Source organism: Danio aesculapii, chromosome 8 (assembly GCF_903798145.1).
Source record: "Danio aesculapii chromosome 8, fDanAes4.1, whole genome shotgun sequence".
Taxonomy (NCBI): domain Eukaryota; kingdom Metazoa; phylum Chordata; class Actinopteri; order Cypriniformes; family Danionidae; genus Danio; species Danio aesculapii.
The window spans coordinates 7,864,297-7,884,993 of record NC_079442.1 but is presented as its reverse complement, the minus strand read 5'-3'; the positions used below and the strand labels follow the sequence as shown (position 1 = coordinate 7,884,993).

Below are 20,697 nucleotides of genomic sequence, written 5' to 3'. Positions count from 1 at the left end.
AAAGATCGGGATCTCAAAACCCACGCAACAAATGATAAATGATGATGATTTGCATGTGTTTATTAATCCTTAAATCGCTGCATTCAAATCTGTTTGAAAAACTCAAACATCAAGAAAGAGCTTCAGTCCCCCTTTACACTAATACGTTTTAGCTTTAAAACAACGTTTTGGAATGAAAACGATCCACGTTCACACTGGTGTTTCACCTAGTGTTTCTGAACAGCTCTCCGTCCACACTACACTGCTGAAAACGCACATCACGTGACCACACACACACTCTGGCATGCACTGCAGTGATAAGACACGTCGTACTGCTCATCAAGGATCTACCGCTGGATTTAATCTCACTATATTTGTTAAACATGATCATTAATTCATCTTGTTGTCTATATCTAATGACATATCTCAGAGTCTGGTCTTTTTAATATATTACTTGTTGCAGGTAACGAGTTTTGGCTGAGCGCAAAGATAAGTTAATATGTTTCTGCACATTTGACTGATTGCTTGCCTTTATTTCCTATATTGTATAAGCTTATTGTACGTTATACTTTTATAATGGCCATTATTGAATATTAAAACTGATATTCAGCAAAAGAGAGGGTATGAATCGTATTTTCATTGAAAATGAAAGGGGGCAGTAATGTGATAGGCTCGGTTTTGTTATAAATATGCATACAGTGAAGATGACGGTCATATAAATATGTAGCTACACGACGCCTCAACATTTTTGGTGTCTGTTAAGTTGTTAATATCAAAATGACAATTGACAGTTTCTCATACAATGTTTTCATTTAATTGTTAAGATACTGAAACTACATAGCCAGGGTGATGCGAATGACGTTATAAAGTACACCATTCCCTTTGAAGATTTCCCCGACGTGTCATCGGGAGTTTGTTTTCCAAAGTCTGAACTTAAGAAAAGTATGCAGGACTGAACTGTGTGTAGACTATTTAATATTGAGGCAAAAGCCACAATCAGATCAAAAGCCCCGCCTCCATTTTCAGATGTCTCTGTTTCCCCCCCCATCCACACTGACACGGAGCAGAAAACGCTCCATTTTCAGCGCTTGAAAACTCCGGCGTAGTGTGGACGGATGGCGTAATCGTAGCAAAACTTATGCGTTTTAAAACTAAAAAGTATTAGTGTAAACGAGGCCTCAGTCTTTAGTCTTTTGAGTTAGTTGCGAAGTTACAAACAGTCAAATAACATAGAGGTACTGGGAACTCGGATAACGGATTATAGTTTAGGTAAAACCACTGATGTTTATGGTAAAGATTAAAATCACCATCATATGCGTTTAACTTGATGCTCAAAAATGAAAGTTGTAGGCAGCAGTTACATTATTAACCAGTAGGTGGCGACAACCAGCCATCAAAAATATGCCACTGAATAATTCTTCAAAAATGATCATCTAGCAATGAAACATGAAGTTTTATGAGTGAATACCTGAATCATTTATTGAAAATGAGGCTAAAATAAATATGGGTTGTACAAATAATAATGTTAGATTAATCCATTTAGCGTAATCAGCGACAGTAGTAACAGTGAATATTTCACAGTACACAATATTTTATAATTTATTTTTATTCAGCTGAATATTTCTTAATTTTATTGTTAATATAATTACAGCTTTAAGTTCTGTTTGTTAAAACTAAAAGTGTAGTGCAGTACTGTTTTTGTAATAAATAGAAAGCAAATTACATTTGTAATTTGTACTTTTTTTAGGCTGATCCAAAAAACATAATGTGACTAAAAAAACATAATGTGATCCAAACTGTGAGATTTGTGATCCGTTACACCACTTTTAGTTTAGTTTGATGATTTATAACATTACAAAATGTGACAAACATGCAAAAAAAAGAAAAAAAAAAAAAGAAAATCAGTAAAAACATTGTTGGCATGAATATGGATGGTGGTCTGGATCTAGTAGGCTAAAACGTGTGTGAGAAATCTCCCATTGTTCTACAAACATTATAGTAATAAATAAAAATCCAGAAAAAAGATTACAGTAGGACTTGCATTTTATAAAATCACAGAGAATCCTGGAAGATTAAGATTAAGAAATATATAAAAAATAATAAATTGGAAAAATTAACATCAATTTTGTGTGAACTATCCCTTTAACTGTGCAGTGCTAGCTCAGGCATCAAGCAGTGTATTCCTCTGGAGGGAGCTCTCCACACATCTCTTTCATGCTTTACAGCGGTTGTAATTCTGGACTTGTAGAACCACCAGCACTGCACTTTAGTAATCAAACACACCTGATTAAACAAGTCGGCTCATTAATAATAGTCTACAAAATCCTGTCAAATAAGCGAGGCATCCATAACATGCAGTTTTGTTGGCTCAGGAAAAACAGTACCATAATACATCATGTGTAAACCTTAATCTTGCGTAAAGTACTTGGGTAAAGACTGACATCTGATTCCTAAAACTAAATAAGCACTCTGAAAATATACTGCAAATTAAATGACCTGCTCTCTGCCATTCTAAATAGCACACCCTTATTTGCTTTCATTTTCTATTTCTAATAGCACACCCTTATTTAAAGATAAATGTTGTGTATGTACGCACAGAGTGCCCAAACACATTTTTTAAGTCTGAATAAACATCTTAAACATGGAACATGAATTTTGAACTCTATTGTCAGGATCCCAAAGCAAAACTTACATTGACAAAATCGCCACCCTGGATCATGAAGTCCTTTATAACCCTACCAGAGGAACAGAACACACGTTAGGACAATGCATGCACAATCATTAGAAATCACTAGTAACCTTAAGATTAAAAGTTGAGCTTTTTTTATTTGGGTTTTCCCAATAGCAATTTTGTGATCTTATTAAAAATGTGTAACAAAGACCTTACAGGAATATGTTGAGAACTATGTATAATGTCTAGCAAACACATGGAGAGTTTATTTATAGCTAAATTTCTAATTGAATTAAAAAGTATCTATAAAAATACCTTTTACATTTGTTAGCTATTTTGAAAGATGTTAGTATTCAGTTTAAAGTCTAATTTAAAGGCTTTAATAGAATAATTAGGTTAACTAGGAAAGTTAGGTTAATTAGTCAAGTCATTAGAAAACTGGTTTGTTCTGTAGCCAATCGAAAGTAATAGTTTTTAAGACGGCTAATGATATTGACCTTAAAAAATGTTAAAAACTGCTTTTATTCTAGTCAAACTAAACAAAATAACACTTTTTATTTTCAGAAGAAATCAATTTATAGAAAAATATGCTCTGTTAAACGTCACTTAAGAAATATTTTTAAAAGAATGAGATTTTATTCATTTTGCATATTGTAGATTGTCATCATTGTATTAAATGCACAGTGCATCCCACAGACATAAGAACATAAAAGGAAATCTGTAATTATTATAAGGTACAATACCTAAATGACGTCCTAAATTAATTTAAGACTTGCAACTTTGATTCAAATGCCTCAACTCACAAAAAAAGTCATTTAAAACTTTAAGAGGTCCTATCATGCCCGTTTTAACAAGATGTAAATTAAGTCTCTGAAGTCCCTAAAGTGTGTATGTGAAGTTTCAGCTCAAAATACCCTACAAATAAGGTTTTATAAATCTGTAAAACTGCCCCAATTAGGCATTTATTCAAATCATGTCGTTTTGGTGACTGTCGCTTTAAATTCAAATGAGATCAAAAGCAGTTGGAGCTATAAACGCCTATGTGTCTGCATAGTGGCAGATTCAAAACTCTAATGGTGGACGGCTGCTTCTCCCTCAGGGTTTTTTCTGCTGATAAGGGAGAGATCGTCACTAATGGGTGGGGCTTTCCCCCTCTGATGACACGTACAAAAGGAGAATGTCAATCAAAGTGTTTATTGAGAATGATTATAAATAACAGGTTTAATTATTTTTTTAGCATTAAGCTGGTTATATGCACACATGGTTGCCACACAACTGTTTTTAAACGCCTTATAAAAGGTGATTTTTGCATAATAGTTCGCTTTTAAGATGGACGGAAAAACTTTGTGATATCTGAAAGTGCAGCCCCAATTTGTATAGATATAAAGTGCTGTTATTCAGTAACATTATTAGTGCTGCTTTGCATTGCAAAGCTTGTATTTGCATTGATTCTTGGATTGATGAACATTTGAATGCGGCCGGATGAACTTGTACAGTTGAAGTCACAGACCTCCTGTGAATTTTCATTGACATTGCAAAAAAAAAAAAAAATGATCACAATATCATGTTTCATATAATTCAATATGGATAATTATTGAATTTTTTTAAACAATACATTTAGGAATATTAGGATTTTTATTTATTTAACCACTTTATTTTAATTTACCAACATTACTAAGGCAAATAGTTTTAATAGTCAAAAACAAAAATATTTAAATAAAATATCTGATCTCTTCATAATAAAATAAACATAAGTGTTAAAGAGAGTCTTAAACTTAATAAATTACAAATAAATAATAAATATATGTTACAAAGTGTGTGCAATGGTAAAGTGTAAATGCTGAACAATCAAAGCAAACTTTAAGGTACAGTGCATGCAGGAAAGTATTCATAGCGCTTCACTTTTTCCACATTTTTTATGTTAGCCTTATTCCAAAATGGATTAAATTCATTTATTTCTACACACAATACCCCATAATGATAATGTGAAAAAATTGTTTTTGAAATTGTTGCAAATTTATAAAAATAAAATACCTGAGAAATCACATGTACATCAGTATTTACAGCCTTTGCTCAATACTTTGTTGATGCACCTTTGGCAGCAATTACAACCTTAAGTCTTTTTGAATATGATTCCACAAGCTTGGCACACCTGTCTTTGGGAATTTTTGCCTATTAAAGCTCTATTTGGTTGGATGGGAAGCGATGTACAGCCATTTTCAGATCTCTCCAAAGATGATCAATAGGATTTAGGTCTGGGCTCTGGCTGGGTCACTCAAGGACATTCACGGAGTTGTTGTGAAGCCACTCCATTGATATTTTGACTGTGTGCTTTGGGTCATTGTTCTGCTGGAAGATAAACCGTCGTTCCAGTCTGAGGTCAAGAGCACTCTGAAGCAGGTTTTTCATTCAGGATGTCTCTGTACATTGTTGATTTCATCTTTCCCTCTATCCTGACTAGTCTTCCAGTTCATGCTGCTGAAAAACATCCCCATAGCATCATGCTGCCACCACCACGCTTCACTGTAGGGATGGTATTAGCCTGGTGATGAGCGGTGCCTGGTTTTCTCTAAACGTATTACCTGGCATTCACTCCAAAGAGTTAAATTTTAGTCTCATCAGACCAGAGATTTAAGTTTCTTATGGTCTGAGAGTCCTTCAGATGCCTTTTGGCAAATTCCAGGCAGGGAGTGGCTTCTGTCTGGCCGCTCTACCATACCTTTCCTTCTGTAAGGTTCTCCTCTCCCCACAGAAGAACGCTGGAGCTCAGACAGAGTGACCATCAGGTTATTAATCACCTCCCTGACTAAGGCCCTTCTCCCCTGATCACGCAGCTTAGATGGCCGGCCAGCTCTAGAAAGAGTCCTGGTAATTCCAAACATCTTCCACTTGCAGATGATGGAGGCCACTGTGCTCATTGGAACTTTCAAAGCAGCAGAAATTGTCTGTAACCTTCCCCAGCTTTGTGCCTCGAGACAATCCTGTCTCTGAGGTCTACAGACAATTCCTTTGTCTTCATCCTTGGTTTGTGCTTTGACATGCACTGTCAACCCTGGGACCTCATAAAGACAGGTGTATGCCTTTTCAAATCATGTCCAATCAACTGAATTTACCACAGGTGAACTTCAATTAAGCTGCTGAAACATCTCAAGAATGATCAGTGGAAACAGAATTTACCTGAGCTCAATTTAGAGCTTTACAGCAAAGGCTGTGAATGCTTATGTACAACAATTTATGTGCAACAATTTCATAAAGTTATTATGGGGTATTGTGTGTAAAATTTTAAGGAAATAAATAAATTTTATCTCCTCACAGCTGCTATACGCCAATAATTTTCGCATTTGTTGTTATTCTGATCTGGGGTCTGTTCTTCGTACCTCGCTTAAATGATCTAAGATGATTTGACAGATCCTGGATCTTCTGATCTTGATAACTGATCTCTAGCTAATTTGGTTCTTCAAACAAGTTCACGAATTAAATGAAAATGTCTGGATGAACTGATCTGAGATCGCTGCGTGTGTTGTGAAGGACAGATCTATCGATCCACTAAATCATGATCAGCCATCTAATGATTGGCTAACGGCACAGCAGCGTAATGACATCATCTGATTAATATTCAATTATCCATGTGAGCAAAATTATATAATATTCATAGTAAATGGTTTGTTAAATAAGATAATAACTTGACACATTTGCTGTAGGCTGCAGGCTTCACACGTTCATGTTTCAAGAGTATTAAACAATTTACTTAGTTTTACATTTAGAGCGGATTTACTTCATTATAGTAGCCTAGGCCTATTCAAGTTTCTTAATTACTGGATATTTAAATTAATTTTGCATCCAAAAAAGCATTTTGATATCGGTAAAGGTGTCTGCTACTTTAGCGAAGCATCAAATCACCGTCATGATAGCTGTCAAAACATGTATGTTGACTGCATAAATGATAATTCCTTTAAAAAAAAAGGCAAATATTGTGCGTGTCTATTATCATACACAAACTGTACTACTAAAGCTGGGTCGGTACCTTAAAATAGTACACGTTTGCATCTAAAAAGTCCATATTAATAATTCTCTTTGAACCCCCTTGGGGAGAACCACTCCGTGACAGTTTTTGTACTTTTATTTTGGAGTGTCAGTTATATATATATATATATATATATATATATATATATATATATATATATATATATATATATATATATATATATATATATATATATATATATATATATATATATATATATATATATATATTTTTTTTTTTTACTAAACCATATTTTTTATTTACTATTTTACAGTTTTCCTAAGTGTATATAATTAGTACTGTAAATAAAAATCAACATTTGGTACACACTTTCAATGTTACTTGAAAAAACCCAATCTAATCCCGTTTACGTGAAAGAAGCCTGCTCTGGAGCAGGTTTGAGCTACTAGAACTGTTGTTATGACAACAACCCTTAGACGAGTTTTGAAGAACGAACCGATCCTGGATCGTGTCAAATAGTCAATAACCATTGCCGTTTAAACGCATCTTTTCTTATAGAATAAAGTTTATCCTACTCAGCATGTTTTTTATGCACATTTTCAAAATTTATGCGCATCTTGGCGTTTCCATCAACCGTATTTTTATACGCATCTCCAAAATGCACATAAAAATAGGTGGATGGAAACATAATGACTTTCCTAATTACCCTAACTTACATAATTAACCTAGTTAAGCCTTTAAATGTCACTTTAAGCTAAATACTAGTATCTTGAAAAATATCTAGTCAAATATTATTTATTTTTATCATGGCAAAGATAAAAAATGCATTATTAGACATTAGTTATTAAAACTATTATATTTTTAAAAATCTATATTTAATTAAATAATCTTATCTCCGTTAAACAGAAATTTAGGGGAGGAAATACGTTCAAGCTACTTGTAAAAACTAACAGGTTAACTTAATTCCTTAATGTTGTCGCAACACAAATCAATTGTGTGCTATCAGGCAAGTTTTACAGTGTAGGTTTATCAAAGCAAAAACATTAACTCGACAACGTTTTACAACATAACATCAATGAACAACACTGACTCAAGTATCTCACCGGTGAAATGTGCAGCCTTTATATCCCACAGGAACACCATCCTTCCTGTATTGAATACAAGCAGCACATGAACAACACATGCAAATAAACAAGACTAGAAAGAACGAGCTGAGCAAACAACATGTGTGCGTGGAGTTAGAGCTGCGTACAGAGCATCAGTCACAATAATTAGTTTATTCAAATGCTATCCAAATAATGTTATTATAGGTTCAGTCATGTGGTTGAAATAGTAAAGCGGTTTGAAGGGATAGTTCCCCCGTAACTAAAAATTGTATCATCATTTATTTACGCTTCACTTGTTCCAAACTATTATTTTCTTCAGTTGAACACAATTAGATATTTTGAAGAATGTTGGACACCGGTAACCATTGACTTCCACTGCATTTTTTTAAACTATGGAAGTCAATGGTAGCAGGTGTTCAGCTTTCTTTAAAATATCTTTTTTGGTGTTCAACAGAAATAAACTTTTTGTTTGGAACCAGTCGAAAGTGAAAATTCACTAAGTAGATTTTCATTTTTGGCCTGAAATATCTTTCTAATAATAACCCAGGATAATCTGAAAGTCACTTACTTGAATTCTCCAGTGCAGAATTGCCTGAAAGATGCAAAAAAGAACAACAAATTATTTGTATTTTATCAAAATCTACAATTGTAATGCAAGTAGTGAAAAAAAAGCATAATTTTGCATAACATACATATAAAAAAAAAATGTTCAAACTACTTATTCAAAATGAGCTGAAACAACACTATCCTTGAGATCTTTTTAGGGACAACTTAAATGTTTAATGTTCAATGCACTTAAATAAAAAAAAAAATACTAGGGTATAGGGGAGTAATCCGTGATTCGTATGGATCACAACTCATGGTTTGGAACACACGTGACTTGCAGATTTAATTTTTTTTACTGGTAGATTAATGCTAAATTTATAACGATCACAGAGAGATCGTCTCTCGTGTCATTTAAATAACACGTGAAAGCATTAAGTCTTTCCTGCACAATATAATGATGACGGAAAAAAGTTGTGGTAGGTTATTCTTGATATTCTTGGTGGGTTTCTCAGGTTATTAAAAGTGTTACTGTCATTACTTATTTAGCCTGCATTAATGCATTCAGTGTAAGCTGCACAATTAATCACTGAATGATCTGGATCTTAACACCATGCAACAAAAATTATAAATGATGATGATTTGGATATGTTTATTAATCCTTCGAATCGCTGCTTTCAAATCTGAAAACGCAAAAATCAAGAGATTCAGTCTTTAATCTTTTGAGTTAGTTATGAAGTTACAAACAGTCAAAAACACAGAAGTACTGGGATAACAGTTTAAAGTTTAGATATAACCACTGATGTTTATGGTAAAAGATTAAAATCACCATCATTTGCGTTTAACTTGATGCTCAAAAATGAAAGTTGTAGGCAGCAGTTACAGTATGTCACAAAAGTGAGTACACCCCTCACATTTCTGCAAATATTTATTTATATCTTTTCATAGGACAACAGTGCAGAAATGACTCTTTGACACAATGAAAAGTAGTCACTGTAAAGTTTGTATAACAGTGTCAATTTATTGTTCTCTCAAAATAACTAAAAATACAGCCAATAATAGCTGAACCCCTGGCAACAAAAGTGAGTACACCCCTAAGAAAAAATGTGAAATGTCAATATTTTGTTTGGCCACTATCATTTTCTAGAACGGTTTTAATTCTCTTGGGCATGGAGTTGACCAGAGCTTCACAGGTTGCCACTGGAATTCTCTTGCACTCCTCCATAACAATTTAATATAGGTGGTGGACATCTGACACCTTGTGCTTCTCCAGCTTCCTTTTCAGCATGCCCTAGAGATGTTCTATGGGGTTTAGGTCTGGAGACATGCTTGGCCAGTCCATCACCTTTGCCCTCAGCCTCTTTAGCAAGCCAGTGGTCATCTTGGAGGTGTGTTTGGGGTTATTATCATGCTAGAACACTGCTCTGCAGCCCAGTTTCCTAAGGGAACTGCTTCAGTATGTCACAGTACATGTTAGAATTCATGTTTTCCTCAATGAAATGTAGCTCCCCAATGCCAGCAGCACTCATGCAGCCCCACATCATGACACTCCCACCACCATGTTTGACGGTAAGCAGGACACACTTGTCTTTGAACTTCTCACCTGGTTGCCGCCACACATGCTTGACACCATTTTAACCAAACGGGTTTATCTTGGTTATCAGACCACAGGACATGGTTCCAGTAATCCTGGTCCCTAGTTTGCATGTCTGCAGCAAATTGTTTGCTAGCTTTCTTGTGCATCATCTTTAGAACAGGTTTCCTTCTAGGATGACAACCATGAAGACCAATTTAATGCCGTGTGCAGCGTATGGTCTAAGCACTGACAGGCTGACCTCCCATCCCTTCAATCTCTGCCACAATACAGGAAGCACTCATCTATCTGTTTTTCAAAGACAATCTTTGGATGTGACGCTGAGAACGTGCACTCAGCTTCTTGGGCCGACCATGGAAAACCCTTTTCTATGAAGAACCTGTCCTCTTAAAGTGCTGGATGGTCTTGGCCACTGTGTTGCAACATAGTTTCAGAGTGTTGGCTATCTTCTTATAGCCTAGGCCATCTTTAGGCAATGCAAGAATTTGTTTTTTCAGGTCTTCTGAGAGATGCTTGCCATGAGGTGCCTAGTTGAACTTTCAGTGGCCAAATTGAGAGAGTGGAAGAGCTTTTATACCAAATTTAACTCAGCTGCTATCTGGTGACACTTGAGACAGTGTAACACTAATAAATCTCATGGCATAGGGGAAGGAAAATTAGTAATTGTGAGCAATTTGTACATTTTTTTCTTAGGGGTGTACTCACTTTTGTTGCCAGGGGTTCAGCTATTATTGGCTGTATTTTTAGTTATTTTGAGAGGACAATAAATTGACACTGTTATACAAACTTTACAGTGACTACTTTTCATTGTGTCAAAGAGTCATTTCTGCACTGTTGTCCTATGAAAAGATATAAATAAATATTTGCAGAAATGTGAGGGGTGTACTCACTTTTGTGACATACTGTACATTATTTAACCAGTAGGTGGCGACAACCAGCCATCAAAAATATGCCACTGAATAATTCTTCAAAAATGATCATCTAGCAATGAAACATTAAGTTTTATGAGTGAATACCTGAATCATTTATTGAAAATAAGACTAAAAATAAATATGGGTTGTACAAATAATAATGTTAGATCAATACATTTAGCGTTATCAGTGACATGTCGTGCAGTACTGTTTTTGTGATAAATGGAAAGCAAATTACATTTGTTGTCTCCTCTTTTTGGCTGATCCAAAAAATGGTCTGATCCGTGACTAAAAAACCATTATGTGATCTGGACAGTGAGATTAGTGATCCGTTACACCACTACTAGGTTAACTTAATTCCATCATGTTGTCCCAACACAAACTGAACCTGTGTGGAAGCAAATAGCTCTGCAAATCTGATATTGCAATATTTCGTTTTTCTGTGATACTTATTGCGATATCAATACAATTTCACTAGATGGCTTAAATAGCTCAATTTGGAAGACAATTTATAATTTTGAATTGGTTAGGATTCTGGATGGGATTGAATAATGTTTTAAATATATTAAAACAAATTACAAGCGCATATAAATACAATATAGCAAGGATAAAAGTGAAATTAACTCTGCCGTATGGGTTTCTAGGGGGTCTAACAGCAGTCAGGTACACAAACTTAATAAGCAAATGTAAAATAACATTATATCATACTATATATAATTCAAAAAAATCTTTATTAAAAGTTACAAATGGTTAAATGTCTTCTGACCGAATGCTTTAAACTCCTTTAAACACAGTCACAGTCACATTAAAACATATGCATATAAGAAACTTTCACTCCATTATGGACAAATTTTGAGGTGGCTGCACAAATCCCTTGTGCTGGTCAACTATAGTCCAAACATATGAACTTAACATTGCACATCCTGCAATGTGACTATTGCAGATGGGCACATTGCGATGTTGACGTTGAAATGATATATTGTGCAGCCCTAGAACCAAGCATTTTTTTACCTTTACACGCACATTGATTTACGCATGAGAGAGTCTTACCGAAAATTTTCAGCAGTCTTTGGAACAATGTCGGCAAAAAGCTCTATCTTCATTCTGCCCACTTCCTAAAAATAAAAGTTAAATAATTAATAAAACAACAGATGATTGCAAACAAACAGTCACATTCAAACAGCCAACTCAAAGTTGAAATGGAACTTAATACTATTTTCAATAATCACAGTTCATATAAACAGTCGGTTGCTAGATTAGCATTCTCCCTTTGTACATGTCATCGGAAGTGTCTATTGGTGACAGTCTCTCCCTTAATAGAATAGACAGTCCTGAGTGAGAAGCAGCCGTCCACCAGTAGAGTTTCGAATCTGCCACTATGCTGACACATAGGCATTTAAAGCTCCACCCCCTTTTGAAAAGAGGGCTGGGAGTACAATCTCATTTGAATTTAAAGAAACAGGGTTTTTATATATCTGGTAAAAAGCACCAAAAATAACTAAGTATAGTAAGTAAATAATGTGTATTTATATAGCGCATTTATCATGTCCATACACCCAAAGCACTTCACAATTATGAGGGTTTGTCTCCATACCACCACCAGTGTGCAGCATCCACTTGAATGATGCGATGGCAGCCACAATACAACGCCGCCAGTGCGCTCACCACACACCAGCTATAGGTGGAGTGGAGAGACAATGATAGAGGCAATATGTTGGATGGGGATGATTGGGAAAGGGCTAATAGAGCGAATTTGGTCAGAACACTGGGGTAACACCCCTACTCTTTACGAGTAGTGCCATGGGATTTTTAATGACCACAGAGAGTCAGGACCTCAGTTTAACGTATCATCCGAAAGAGTATATGGAGCATTTACCATGTACACTGTAAAAAATTATTAGTTGACAAAATAAGTGAGCAAACCGGTTGCATTGTAAACGATTAGTTGGATTTACTTAAAGTGAGAAAACCTGTTGCGTTTTTAAAGGATTAGTTGACGTTGCCTAAAAAGTAAGTAAACCTGTTGCGTTTTTTTAAAGGATTAGTTGATGTTACTTAAGTAAACCTGTTGCGTTTTTAAAGGATTAGTTGACGTTACCGAAGTAAACCGGTTGCATTTTTAAATGATTAGTTGACTTTAAAAAAGTGAGTAAACCTATCGCGTTTTTAAATAATTAGTTGACTTTACTTAAAGTTCGTAAACTTGTTGCAATTTTAAATGATTAGTTGACGTTACTTAAAAAAGTGAGTAAACCTGTTGCATTTTTAAATGATTAGTTGACGTTACTTAAAGTAAACCTGTTGCATTTTTATATGATTAGTTGACTTAAAAATTTAGCAAACCTGTTGCGTTTTTAAATAATTAGTTGACATTACCTAAAAAGTGAGTAAACCTGTTGCGTTTTTAAATGATTAGTTGGATTTACTTAAAGTGAGTAAACCTGTTGCGTTTTTAAAGGATTAGTTGACGTTACTGAAGTAAACTGGTTGCATTTTTAAATGATTAGTTGACGTTACTTAAAAAAGTAAGTAAACCTGTTGCGTTTTTAAATGATTAGTTGACGTTGCCTAAAAAGTAAGTAAACCTGTTGCGTTTTTTAAAGAATTAGTTGATGTTACTTAAGTAAACCTGTTGCGTTTTTAAAGGATTAGTTGATGTTACTTCAGTAAACCTGTTGCGTTTTTAAAGGATTAGTTGACATTACTTTAGTAAACCTGTTGCGTTTTTAAACGATTAGTTGACGTTACTTAAAGTTAGTAAACTTGTTGCGTTTATTTAAATGATTAGTTGACTTTAAAAATGTGAGCTAACCTGTTGCTTTTTAAAACTATTAGTAGCCTTTACTTAAAGTGAGAAAACTTGTTTCAGCGTTTTTAAATGATTAATTCACTTAAAAAGGTGGGTAAACCTGTAGCGTTTTTAAACGATTAGTTGACTTTAAAAAAGTGAGTAAACCTGTTGCCTTTTTTTAACTTTTTATTATCCTAAAAATTAAGTTAAAACAACTTAACAGTTCCAAGTCAGGTTTATTCAATTTAAGTCAAATTGTCACTTTTAAGGCAACATGTTTACTCAGTTCAGCAAATAATCACTTTTTTACAGTGTATCAATAAATGGTTGTGTACTTGTAGAATGAATGAATGAGTGAGTTTAAGTTGTGGTTGTTGTCCCACACAACAAATGAGGCTTGTGAGTTGTGAGCGGTTGGTCACTATCCCATGTGTGCTGTTCTCCGAGCCCTAAAAGAGCTGCTTGTTTAATTCTGTGTTAGTACAGCAGTAACATATTCAGTGGAGGTCTGAGACAGACGCGGAGACGTCGTTTCCAACAGTCTAACAAGAAGGATTTCATCATAAACATGTCCAATCAGGAGCAGTAACAGGTATGACTACTAAACACTAGCTTTGTAGTAACAGAAATGTCAGTGCAGTGGTAAATGACTAATTGATTTGAGCTGGTAATTTGAAGAGAATCTAAATTATGCTAAATATTACTTGCGGAGAAAATGTAATACACTGTAAAAAATGCAGGGTTCCACACAATTCATTCATGTTGTCCCAACACAAATCGATTAAGTTAACTTTACACTTTTAACAAATTTATGTAGATTGAACATAAAATCAAGTTGTCCCAATGAAAGCTTAAGAATTGTGTTAATTCAGCTTATTTCAGATAAGTAGTTTGAACAAGTAAAAAAAGAAAAGCCATTTGTGGAAGAATAGACACTAATACTAACACATATTATAGTAATAATGATGGGTTTGTGGTTTCTGGGTGCCAAGATAATGTCATGCAGTTGCTAGGGTCTGGATTGGTTGCTGGTTTTTGTGAAAATAGCAATTCTCCACCCAGCATTTGTATATTTTATTGACCTGGGATCTGTATCATGAAGCTGGTTGAGCTGGTTCAGCTGGTTACCCAAATTAGTTTCAGTAGCACCAGCTCTGGGTTTGGGACCATGGAAGTGCTTTGGTGTTTTTGAGCGGTGTCCAGTGTAACACACATACATAAAAAAATTATATGATCAATTAGTCATGACAACATATGTTTTTAGTTCATTGTAACTTATTAAACTAAGTTAATCATGTTCAAAAATAATTTTATAAGTCACACAAGCTATTTTAATATAAGTTCAAAGCACTCATTAAGTTAATTTGACCAGCTTAAAAATTTAAGACAACCAGTATTTTTTTTTTTTACAGTGTAGGCGCATGCATATATACACAAACATACATATATAATGCATATCGCACCTCCAGCTGACCGTGTATCTAGACTTTACCGTTTTTCAACTAGGTGACACCTGGGTTTAGGGTGGGGTTAGGTGCCATGCCTCCTTTTTAAAATGGTACAATTTCGAACGACTGAACTCGTACGAATCAGCCACTAAACTGGCAAAACGTAAAATACTTACGTTTTCTCGTGAGATCAGGCTGGACTGTCCCTTACTGAGAGCTGTGCTCAGCGCGAGCTCTCTCTGCCTCAGCGCCAGATACCGCGCCAAAGCTTAGTTTGATTTTCTCAGTTAGAACACTAATTTGTCATGCTTGTCAAGCTGGATAACAAATAAAACATCAGCACCAGGGACTTTACGGTCCTCACTTCAAAACGGAACAAAAGTAGGATTCTGTAGTGTTTTACCCAGCTGTTGAACTCCCTTCCTCCTCATCCCTGTCTATGAGGTGGCGAACTCTGCATCAGTTTGCGAGAGAGACCGTGTTCACTCCGCTCCGCGCTCAACTAAAGTGTTTTTTAATAATTAAACTTCCCTGTGTTGCGCTTATGAATCGATTATGAAATTCGTTGCCACACTGTAAAAAATGGCCGTGATTTCAACGGTAAAAAACTGTAAAAATGTTACAGTACAAATCCGTAACCTGGTTAACGGTATATTTCCTTAATATATACGGCAAATAACCCGTAAATTGACTTTCCCAGAATTCCCTGCATGGCACATCACCTTTTATGCTTTTTGTTGACATTACTATGGATCTTTTTAGTTGTTTCCCCATCAGTTATGTACATTAGAGATTTATGTTACATCTAATGTTGATAAACAATGTTTATTTCATGACTTTTAATTTTATGCATGTTACCATACTAGTGTTTAGTAGCTGTGTGAACGACACTGAGCACCTTCTACACACTGATACACTTTTCTGCTTGTGGGAAAAGTCTTTTGTTATGAGTATTGGTTCATTATGTAACTTTCTCATCACCACCGACATGTAGATGTTGGTAATTCAAAATACAGACATATTACATCTATAAATTAAATACAGTAGTTTACCGTAAAAATAATAAATTACTTTTACGGTTTGTTCCTTATTTTTAATGCTAAAGTACTGGCAACCACAGCTGCCGTTTTTTTACCGTAAATTTTACGGATTTATTTTTTACAGTGCAACACTTTTAGTAATCGATTTTTATCGATTTAATTGATTCGTTGTTGCAGCCCTGATATTTTATATATCAGCGAAATTTTACACGCCGTATGATTATGAACTCAGTACTTTTCGGGGTATATAATTTTTCGTTTTTATAGTTTTCCCCCAAAATAACTTAACTATTGTGTTGTTTATTTTAAATAAGCAGTCCAAACAAGCAGCAAAAGTCATTTTTTCAGTGTCTGTTTTTATATTTTAAAATAAAGTCATATATATGAAATGAAAATACAACAGATAAGAGTTATTTAAAATTTTATTTAAAAGTTATTTATAATAAACGAAAAAAGTTTGTGTTAAGATGTTAAAGTACAATAACACAATAAAATCAACATAACACATCATAATATGGAACCCTTTTTATAAACTCATAACCAAAAATGCTGTTGTCATGAAATAAATAGCCAAGATGCATAAAAAAAAGCTTATTCATTGTCACTCACATTTTAGCATTATAAATACGTCATATTTTCTGCACAACCATGCAAAGGAGTAACTGGACTATGCTTTTTTGTTCTTAATAATATAGCTCCAGTGTAAAAGCAGCATCACATTTCCATATCATTTTAGCAGGATTTTTTTTAAGCATATTAAGGAGCCATTGTAAGGAGCCAAATAGCCTAAAGCAGACACGCACACCACTCAGTTCTTGGAAAATAATGTACACCCCAGGTTTAATTCGCACTTGAACCACATCCCCACCTCTGAATCTTGCATGGCGCTTTTTAAAAATTCAACTGATCCCCTAATGAAACTCGATATGCTTTAGGAATAACAGTGTTGTAGCATGGTAGAGTATATGGTAGAGTCTCCTTTTTAATTATATCCCTAAAAATCCCCAAGCTCCCACCCTTTTAAGACAGTAAACACAAAGTCATTGGTGCATTCTTAAGCAATTACCTAAACAAACAGTGGCTAGCATTTCACAATTTAGGCATTAAAATAGAAGAAAAACAACAAGCTTAAAGGGATAGTTCACCTATAAATTAAAATTGGCTCACTATTTACTCACTGAAATGGTTCCAAAGCTTTATGAGTTTCTTTAATACACTCAAAAAATGTTTTTGCTGCTTATTATATAAAATGAGGTGAAACATCACAATTCTTTAAGTTTTTAGAGGACAACTTAATTGGTTTATGTTCAGTTTCAATTCAGCTTCAATTTGTATATTCAATTGGATATTTTACCGTTTTACATTGTAAACAATGCTGAGTTCCACACAATTCCTTCATGTTGTTCCAACACAAATCGATTAAGTTAACTTTAGTTGGTTGAACAAAAAAATTTAGGTTGTCTCAAAAAAAAAAAACCTTAAGAATTCTGTTGGTTCAACTGCATTTAAATAAGTGGTTTAAACAGTCTGAAGGAATTGTGTAGAACCCGGCATTAATTACACTGTAAAAAATAAATCCGTAAAATTTACAGTAAAAAAACGGCAGCTGTGCACTGAAAAAAAGTGTTGCTTGCAAAACTGTTGAATTTAAACAAATTAAATTTAATAATGTTCAACTTAATTTGTTTGTTTAAATTCAGCTCAAATAAATTGTTCACAACCACCCAACATAAAAATTTTTTGTGAATCCAAGGAATCATCTTTGAATACATTTTTTCAGTGTGGTTGAAATAAAAATACGGTTCAAACCGTAAAAGTAATTTCTCTTTTTTACAGTAAAGTACCACTTTTTCATTAATTTATAGATGTAATATGTCTGTATTTTGAATTACCAACATCTACACATCTTTTGTTACACAGTTAGGTTAACACAGCCATATGCAGGTGGTGATGAAAAAGTTACATAATGAACCAATGCTCATCACAAACAACTTTTCCCACAAGTAGAAAAGTGTATCAATATATAGAAGGTGCTCAGTGTCATTCACACAGCTACTAAACACCAGTATGGTAACATGCATGAAATTAAAGTCATGAAATAAACATTGTTTATCAACATTAGATGTAACATTTATCTCTAATGTACATCACTGATGAGAAAAACAACTAAAACGATCCATTATCATGTCAACAAAAAGCATAACAGGAGATGTGCCATGCAGGGAATTCTGGGAAAGTCAATTTACGGGTTATTCGCCGTATATATTAAGGAAACATACTGTTAACCAGGTTACGGTTGTTTACTGTAACATTTTTACAATTTTTTATTGTTGAAATCACGGCCATTTTTTACAGTGTAGTGTACACTTAAAAAAATGCAGCTTGTTCAAACAGCTTTGAGCTGAAGCATGACTATTCCTGACGTTTTTAGGGGAAAACTTAATTGTTTTACGTTTAATCCACAATTTGTAAAAGCAATTATGTTGACTTAATCATAGAAGGAAATTCATTACAGGCTGATAGCCTTCGCAAATTTACTGGAAAGATGACTTATTCTTATGAATTCAGTCAGCAATTATTTTCGGCAATAGGTTTTAGATTTTTTACATGCTCTTAGAAGATTCGGTTCGCAATAAAACTAAAGTTCCAGAAAGTCTGGAGCCCTTTACTAAACATTTTTAAGGAAACACCTAAATCTTAATTTTATTTTTTTTTCATTTGTGTTGTTTCAACTCATTTTAAATAATAGTTTTTTATACAAATAATAGTGAACAAGTAGCAAAATTCCATTTTTGAGTGTATTTATATACTTATTTAGTGTATAATTATGTTTTTCTGCTTATTTCTTGTTTGATGAATTGTATCAGTGCGTGATTTTTATGGCAATATTATATATTCAATATTATTATTAATATTGTATTCACAGTGTTATTTACTATCTGACCCAAGATGAAAAGTTAACTTAATTGAATTGTGTTGGGACAACCTAAAGAACATGTGTGGAACCCAGCATTGATTACAGTGTACACTTAAAAAAAAATGCAGTTTGTTCAAACAACTTATTTTAAATGAGCTGAAACATCACTATTCCTCATGTTTTTAGGGGACAACTTAATTGTTTTAGGTTCAATCCACTTCAATTTGTAAAAACAATTATGTTGACTTAATCATTGAAGGAAATTCATTACAGGCTGATAGTGTAGCCTTCGCAAATTTACTGGAAAGATGACTTATTCTTAAGGAGACATTTTTAAGGAGACACTTTTAAGGAGACACAAATATATTATAATTTTTTTTATTATTATTGTTGTTGTTTCAACTCATTTTAAATAATAGTTTGAACAAGTAGCAAAAATAAATTGAGTGTATTTATAAACTTATTTTAAAATTTATTTGAAAATCTTAAAATTACAGCTTGTTCAAACAACTTGTTCAAAACAACAAGTTTTTAGGGGGCAACTTAATTGTTTTAAGTTCAATCCACTTCAATTTGTAAAAACAATTAAGTTGACTTAATCATTGAAGGAAATTTATTACAGGCTAATAGTGTAGCCTTTGCAGCTTTACTGGCAAGACGACTTATTCTTATGAATTCAGTCAGTTAATCTTATTGGCAATAGGTTTTTGGATTTTTTACATGCCCTTAGAATGGAAAAGATTCGGTTCGCAATAAAACTAAAGATCCAGTAAGTCTGAAGCCCTTTAAGGAGACACCTATCTTATTTTTTATTTTCTTTTATGTAGAAATGTTTTAGTTTTTATTTATTTCTAATTATCCTATAGTTTTATTATTATTATTATTATTATTATTATTATTATTATTATTATTATTTTCATGTTATCTTAAGCACGTTTGTTTTTGTGTATACTGTGTCCCTTGTTAAACGTTAAAAGTTACATTCGAAAAACAACCCCCAATATCCGCAAAGTAGTCAGCTTTATTTTTAACAATTATTATAGATGTTTTAAGGCTGTAAAACCCCTCACTACACACTTAATACACTTTTCTCAGACAGGCATTAACATTTTCACACTTTCTCTCATTTAAACACTTTCAAAGTTCAAACTTTCTATAAAGCAAAAAAATGTGATATATTATATAAAATAATTTATTATATAATAATAAATAAGTATAATAAAGTTATATAATAATAATAATAATTTAATCAAATTGTGTTGGGACAACATGAAGGAATTGTGTTAAACCCACTTGAGTGGAAAGATCAGAATTCTGATCAAAAGTGTTTTGGGGGGCAACTTAATAGTTTTATGTTCAATCCACTTCAATTTGTAAAAACAATGAAGCTAACTTATTTGGTTCATGTTCCAAACTGAAGGAAACCGAAAACCTGTAACCGTTGACTTCCATAGGGAAAAAAAACAGACGTCAATGGTTACAGGTCTGCAGCTTTCTTCGAAAGAGCTTCTTTTGTGTTCAACAAAAGAAAGTCAAACAGGTTTGCGACAAGGGAGTGTAAATGATGACAGAAGTTTCTGTTTTGGGTGAACAAGAACACCATAACATAGATGCGGTACAAAATCGCATTTCTATTATATCACTTGAAATAAATGGTGTAAAAAGAGTTTTAAACAAAAGGAGGCCACATGGGCAGAGTCCACAAAAAGCAG

At 33.8% G+C, this 20,697-nt stretch overlaps 1 protein-coding gene across 1 annotated transcript in view; it reads right to left on the bottom strand.

The window, feature by feature from the left end:
• Positions 1-20,697, bottom strand: part of ppih (peptidylprolyl isomerase H (cyclophilin H)) — a 50,588-nt gene that overhangs the window by 4,179 nt on the left and 25,712 nt on the right. Inside the window, exons 2-5 of the mRNA XM_056463112.1 lie at positions 11,840-11,904; positions 8,310-8,333; positions 7,739-7,783; positions 2,672-2,714 (exon numbers count right to left, since the gene is read on the bottom strand). Of these exons, the coding sequence (XP_056319087.1) occupies positions 2,672-2,714; positions 7,739-7,783; positions 8,310-8,333; positions 11,840-11,904 (177 nt within the window). The remainder of the gene's footprint in view (positions 1-2,671; positions 2,715-7,738; positions 7,784-8,309; positions 8,334-11,839; positions 11,905-20,697) is intronic.